Source organism: Triticum dicoccoides, chromosome 6B (genome assembly GCF_002162155.2).
Source record: "Triticum dicoccoides isolate Atlit2015 ecotype Zavitan chromosome 6B, WEW_v2.0, whole genome shotgun sequence".
NCBI classification, from domain to species: domain Eukaryota; kingdom Viridiplantae; phylum Streptophyta; class Magnoliopsida; order Poales; family Poaceae; genus Triticum; species Triticum dicoccoides.
In genome coordinates, this window is record NC_041391.1 from 689,899,576 (window position 1) to 689,905,974 (window position 6,399).

The window sequence follows — 6,399 nt, forward strand, 5'->3', positions numbered from 1 at the left end:
ACGACATGGAGTCGTTGTCCGATGATTCCGGTTGGTCGTCATCGGACGATTCGGACATTGAGGAGTTGCTATGGTGTCCAAGAAGGACATGGATGAAGACCAATTGATATGGTGGAAGGAGTACAAGCAGAACATCACGGAGAGGAAGAGGATATTCCGTGGTGTGTCCCCTACTCTTCGAGGTGACACTCCGATGAGTGGCGGTGGCGATGACGGTGTGGAGGACTCCACCACCGACGACAATGGAGGTGCTTGATGGACGTGGAAGTGGTCTAGGAGATGGCGCCAAGTGCAACTTTTTGGTGATGGTGCCGATCAGAGGGGGAAGATGATGATTGTGTGATGTAAACTATTAAACCATGCATCAATGATCTTCATTTCCGTGTTTGTTTGAAGGTTGATTGTGTTTTTCTAATGAAAATTGTGATATGTCAAATGACAGTTTTAAGGGTTGGGGTTGGGGCAAAGACTAGAACCCTCAAACCCAACCCTTATAACAGAATATTCTCAACCCTTAAAACCCTTAAAAGTATCAACCCTAGTCTTTGCCCTATTTTTCAACCCTTAAAAGTATCAAAAATGGCCAATTCTCAACCCTTAAAACTGATTTTAGATTTAAGGGTTTAAGGGCTCTGCTAGACATGCTCTAATGACTGTAGCACACGGTTAATCACGAGTAGAAAAGCCAGACGACAACCAACAGCGAAAGAATGCAGCAACAAGCAATGTGCTGACGGTCGGAGTTCATGCTAGTAGAAATATTACACAGGCCAAAGAATGCATTTTAGATACGAGATAGTACATCGTCGTCAGTTCGTCACCACATGTGACCCACGGCAACCAACCAACCAACCAACAGAAAATGAATGCAGCGGTGACAATCAATCAACTGATGATGAGGGGCTCAAGTCAAGCTCTGAGCTCCCGGATGTAGCTGGGGCTCATCTGCGCGGCGACCTTGGGCGAGAGCGCGCCCGCGGAGGCATGGTGGTGCTGCTGCACCTCGTTCAGGGCCAAGGAGTTGAGCTTGCTCTCCAGCGGGCTGAAGGGCGTCTGGTGAAGCTGCTGCGGCTGCTGCTCCATCGTCATCGCCGGCTTCTTGGCGACGCGCAGGCAGGCCAGGTAGCTGTTTGTTTGATTGTTCCAGTTGGGCAGCCTGCTGATCTGCACCGCCGCCTCCTTCTCCCTCGACACCGGAGCACCAGAAGGATCCTGCAGTACACCAAAAAGAGTTCCCCGTTGTTAGGTCTGTCAATCAAGAGAAGGTACAGGCTAAACTGAAGATGTTTCTCCGAAAAACAACAGGTACTGACTGAAGTTCAGCCATCCAACATCCAGGAAAGAAAGGAAGTACTCTACGGCTGAGACACAAATAACTGCCTAACTAGTTTACCCTAGCTTAGCTACGACAGAAATGATCCAAGGCTGTGTGAATGCACGTTTTTACTGGCATCAACACGCCTCACATTGAGTTTCACATTGTCAGGTCTGCTACTAAACTGAAAAGATGTTATTCTGAAAAACAACAGTTACTGAAGTTCAGTTATGTGCAGCGTTTGCTCTCTCAGCTAATTGTTAACCCACCCTTCACTTAAGCTGTAAAATTGTTCCACTGCAATTTACCGGTTCTGGCTATATATATGGCATGCCTAAAAAAAGCTACAATATATATATAAGGCTGTGTGATCTGAGAAAGAAGCTAAGACAGAAATTGCCGAAACTAGTTTACCCTAGCTTAGTTACTCGTAAACGGCAACCTGTTCTTCGTCTCTCACCCGCCCGCATTTTTTCACTATCATCAATTATGCCTCCGGGTCGATGAATCAACGTTTTTACTGGCATAAACACGCCTGACATCATTAACAGGTTCGAATTACCATGGTGCTTGACAAGCATCATCGCCATGAGCAATAGGAACAAGAGAACAACAATTGGGTGAAAGAGTGACATGGACAGAGCTGAATAACGTACCCTGAGGAGGAGGAACGTGAACTGGTGGTGCTGCTGCTTGCTGCCGGCTTCTTCAAAGTGCGCCTCGATGAGCTTCCTCAGGTCTGAAAGGCAAGCGGTCGGCAGAAGCTTCAGCCCCTTGATCAGACTGCCAGACTCCCATTTGATGTAGACATCCAGCAATCCCTCTCGCTCCTTCTTGCTCGGCCCATTTGCTTCGCCATCTGTGGTGCATGATTTTAGCTCTTCCGGCACTGTCAGCTCGGCGTCGTCCACGGCTTGGCAAACGATGGGCGAGAGCTGCGACGACACGGGGCTGTCGGCAACCTTGACGTCGCACATGGGGGTCTCTATGGCTGCCCATGCCGCTGATGGGTCCTGGTTCTCATCGCCGAACACCTGCTTTGCGTGCTGATTGCTCTCATCTGCCAACAACTGCTGCTGTCCGGGCTGCCTGTCCTCATCTCCAAACGCTTGCTGCTTCGCCGCCGGTGACTCGTCGGCATTTTGTTTCTTGACCAGCTCACGGTAGTTGCCACACAGCCTGAAGATGTTCTGGATACGGTTGGTCCGGTCCGGTTCAGCAAGCGGTTGTTCCATTCGGTCCACCTTGTAACTCTCCTCTTCCACCACTTCTTTGCACACCTCCACCTCAGCGCCATTGTCCTTCTCTTCACCTTCTTCATCTCCCTCCTCGAACACAGTGCTCAGGACCGCCTTTTCAGGGAACCCAGACAGTCTGACCACATCTTCTTGCTCCAGGTCAGTGGTGCCAGAGCCTGCTGTCGATGCGTGATTCCACATCTGGCCCTGCAGCTGGCGAGTATCCTCCTTGATCACCTTCACATCCAACACAGACGGCTGATCTCCAGCATCCAAATCCATGGACATGGACATCGCCATTGACATGCATGGATCTCCTCCAGCAGACATCTCTGATAGCCGCGCCAACAATCTACCACCAATGACATCCTGCTGTGCAGGCTGACGAGCATCTGCCTTTTCAAGCTCCACCTCCTGCAATCGTCGCTTCAAAGCAAGGAGCTCTTGCTGCTGCCGAAGCATTTTCTCTTCCATCATCTGGAGCTCACTCTTTAGCAACTGTGTCTTCTCTGCGACCTTTGAGTTGATCTCTTCCTCCTTTGCAGCTGCACCCTGCCCCTCTAGCAGCCTGAGCTTCGCCCTCGCTTGCGCTAGCTCCTCCTCCTTTAGCCGAAGAACATTCTGGGCCTCATTGCGCTCTTTCTCTCTTTGCTTGTTCTCCTTCTGCAGCTTGTATATGAACTGGTTCATTGCAACAATCCTTGAATTGAGCATTGAAGATGACTCCTCAGAGCTAATTTTGTCCCTTGGTGTTGATGCATGAGCAGCACGGATAATGCATTTTGCTTTAGCACCGTATTCCAAGGTAGAAACTGTCTTGTGCAATTCCTTTGGGTCCGGACTCGCACACAGAATCATCAGAATCTTTGATTTGTCATCCTCAAATGAGTCCTGAAATTCCATGAAGAATCACAAGTTCTAAATTATCTGGGATAAACAGAGAGAGAGAGAGAGAGAGAGAGAGAGAGAGAGAGAAGTGGTATCAGGAAAAGTGTGCTTCTTCAAGTGTTTTGTACCTGTAACAGCATTGTGAGCTTGCTGTCTCGAAATGGAACATGTGAATCACCATTAGCTATGGACTCAACCACTCGTTTCAAAGCTGTGTTGCCTTGGTTGATCTTCGCCGTCTGTGGAGCAGCAACCAATGTTATATATAGAATAGATGTGCAAAAGAAAGTGACCTAAAGAAACATAGTCTGGTTCATCACATTGCAGAAAAAAATAGAGTAGTGGTAAAAGTACAAGCTGTGGTTAGGTTATGGGAATATCATGCTGGAATTCAGATGTTGATGTAAGTATGGAAACAGAACTTTATCATCGTTTCAGAAAGAAAACAGAACTGTATCTTGAGAAAACTCTTATATAGTTGCATTGCAAGTTGCGCATCATCGGCTGTTAAAAATATGTCATGGCGCAATTAAACATGCATTAATTACCAATGGCACATCACTTTTGAAAGGGCAACTGAAATAAATTGGATTCTACTGAAATTATAAGGATTGGTAACATCACACACCTGCATCTTAGCATCAAATCCAGTTTGGCCTGCAGCTTCTATGTTTTCAGAACCAGCCATATCAACCAGCATCAGCCTTCCTCCCACCGATGGCACATCCAATATAATCTGGGGAAGTGACAAAAAGCAAAGTCATAAACAGTTGGATCATTCATGAAAATCAAGGTGAAAAGTGCTAACTGCTCATTGCAGCCTACCATGCAGTGACTTCGCGAACTTCTCTCATTACAGAGTGTGCTCTTGACAGTACGCCGCTTCTCTACTTTTGCAACTTCCCTGGATATCTTTCCAGCTTCATTTCCAGATATGTAAGTTGCATTTTTGGCTTTCTTCCCCATTACTTCTAGCCTCACCTGTACATAATGTATTGAGAAACTTAAACAAAATGGATAAATTACATCAAGTCACAAATTCACATTGCCACACAGCAAAGCACTTTCAACATCTTTTGTCAGCCCTATGACACTATCCAGCCTAAATAACATGGCAATAACAACTTAAGTACTGTATCAGATAACCACTTGTTTTAGGTTGGTCACAGTTAACGTAGTGATTGTTTCAAGTAGTACCAGATAACCATTTGTATTTAGCTAGGTCAGTGTTCTAGTAATCATTTCAACCTGTACTGACACGCAGAACTGAGGGCCATAACAATGAACAATATCAGTTACAGTTGGATTGCCCTCACACCTAGAATCACAATTCCTAACTCGGCACTTCAAATTGGTCATCTAAAATATTGCAAACATCAATCACAGGCCATAACCATGAGCAATATTAAATTACAGTGAGGTTTACTTCAGACCTAGAATCACAAGTTTTAACCTTGGAACTTCATATTAGGCACCTAATATACCAGCACGCATACACAAATGACAAACAATTTACTAAAAATCACAGTGAAAATTCCTAATGCAAAAGTACCAGATAAACACTTGTTTTAGGTTGGTCACAGTTCAGATAATAATTGATTCACCTCTGATGAGACATACAACTGAGGGCAACAATAGTGAGCAATATCAGTTACAGTAGGTTTCACTTTGACCTCACACTTAGAATCACAATTTCTAACCTGGCACTTCAGATTAGTCATCTACACTAATACACGCACAACAACAGAAGTCATAGTTCACAGGCTATAACAATGAGCAATATTAGTTACAGTTAAGTTTTACTTCACACTTAGAATCACAAGTTCTGAACTTGGAACTTCAGATTAGCCATCTGATATACCAGAACGCATACACAACTGGCTAACAATTCACTAGAAAACGGTGACAATTCCTAATAAAGTACCGAACATTGTCAACACAGAGATAAACCACAACTGTAATTGACGACCTAAGATAAGCAGAACAGATCTTCTCTGAAGCAACAACAAATATGTAAAGTTTAAACCCAGTTCCACCCAGCTGACATCCTGACATAACAACAATTGACTTCTGCAACTAAATAAATAATCTACAACGATGAATCAGCAGCAGCATCTGAAAATCAAGTAGCAGGAGCACGAGCGTATCACCTTGGGGGCGTTCCCTTTGGTATTGGCTCCGCTGCCGACGAGCAGATCGTAGACCTCCTCATTGTAAATCTCGAGCACGGCGACCTGCACGAACAGCCCGACCCCGAACCCGCCGTCCTCCTCCTCGCCGCCCTCGCCGCCGCCAGTACCACAGCCGCCTCCCCCGTCGAGGATGTCGCGGAGCGCGCGGTACACGATCCCGGGCTGCCTGGCGCAGCCGAACATGGTGTGGCTCTTCCCGGACCCCGTGGGCCCGTAGACCATGACGGTGCACTTGGCCCCGACCCGCACGCCCTGGATCCGGGACCTGACGAAGCGGCGGTAGAACCCCTCGAGGTCCTCCTCCTCGGAGACGGAGATGCCGTCGAGGCTGAAGTCGCGGCACGAGATGCCCCCCGCGTCGCCGCGGACCCGGACCGTGGTCCCGCCCGCGCCGCCGGGGACCTCGAGGACGGAGGCGCCCGCGGCGGAGGCGATGAGGTTGCGCACGCGGCCGATGACCTCGACGGGGTGCTCCGTGGCGGCGCCGGCCCCGCCGTGGCGCGGCGTGGCGGGCGGGAAGTGGAGGCGGTGCTTGGAGACGGGCGTCCGGAACGGGGTCGCCGCCGCCGCCGACGCCTGCGGCGTCGTCGGCGGGCCCGTGCGGGGGGAGGGCGTCGGCTGCGGCGCCATCGCTGGCCGGCAGGGCTCCGTCCGATCTAGGGTTCCGCGGGGCGGGCGGGATGGATCGACGGATCTGGCGTGGGTGGAGACGGCGGCTGTGGCGAGGCGCAAATCCGCGTGATTGGCGGGCGGATTGGATGGCGTG

At 48.9% G+C, this 6,399-nt stretch overlaps 1 protein-coding gene across 2 annotated transcripts; it reads right to left on the reverse strand.

Annotated features, from left to right (window-relative positions):
* Positions 1 to 650: 650 nt before the first annotated feature.
* LOC119324089 (kinesin-like protein KIN-10A) lies at positions 651 to 6,375 on the reverse strand. 2 transcript variants are annotated; one of them, XM_037597833.1, is made up of 6 exons: positions 5,592 to 6,371; positions 4,267 to 4,422; positions 4,070 to 4,177; positions 3,570 to 3,680; positions 1,972 to 3,444; positions 651 to 1,212 (listed from the first exon to the last, which is right to left on the reverse strand). In XM_037597833.1, exons 1-6 carry the CDS (start codon positions 6,261 to 6,263, stop codon positions 910 to 912), a joined length of 2,823 nt encoding a protein of 940 aa, XP_037453730.1. In that variant the 5' UTR covers positions 6,264 to 6,371; the 3' UTR covers positions 651 to 909. The 2 variants fall into 2 exon arrangements, with proteins under 2 accessions (XP_037453730.1, XP_037453731.1); XM_037597834.1 differs by lacking the exon at positions 651 to 1,212 and adding an exon at positions 1,478 to 1,850 and having other exon boundaries at positions 5,592 to 6,375.
* Between the last annotated feature and the right edge of the window lie 24 nt (positions 6,376 to 6,399).

Bases quoted from the DNA above. Each gene is read 5' to 3' on its own strand.
- LOC119324089 (XM_037597833.1), bottom strand. From the start codon at position 6,263: ATGGCGCCGCAGCCGACGCCCTCCCCCCGCACGGGCCCGCCGACGACG. The intron at 4,423-5,591 runs GTGATACGCTCG...CATTATGTACAG, and splicing joins CCAAAGGGAACGCCCCCAAG to GTGAGGCTAGAAGTAATGGG. The intron at 3,445-3,569 runs GTACAAAACACT...ATGGAATTTCAG, and splicing joins AGCTCACAATGCTGTTACAG to GACTCATTTGAGGATGACAA.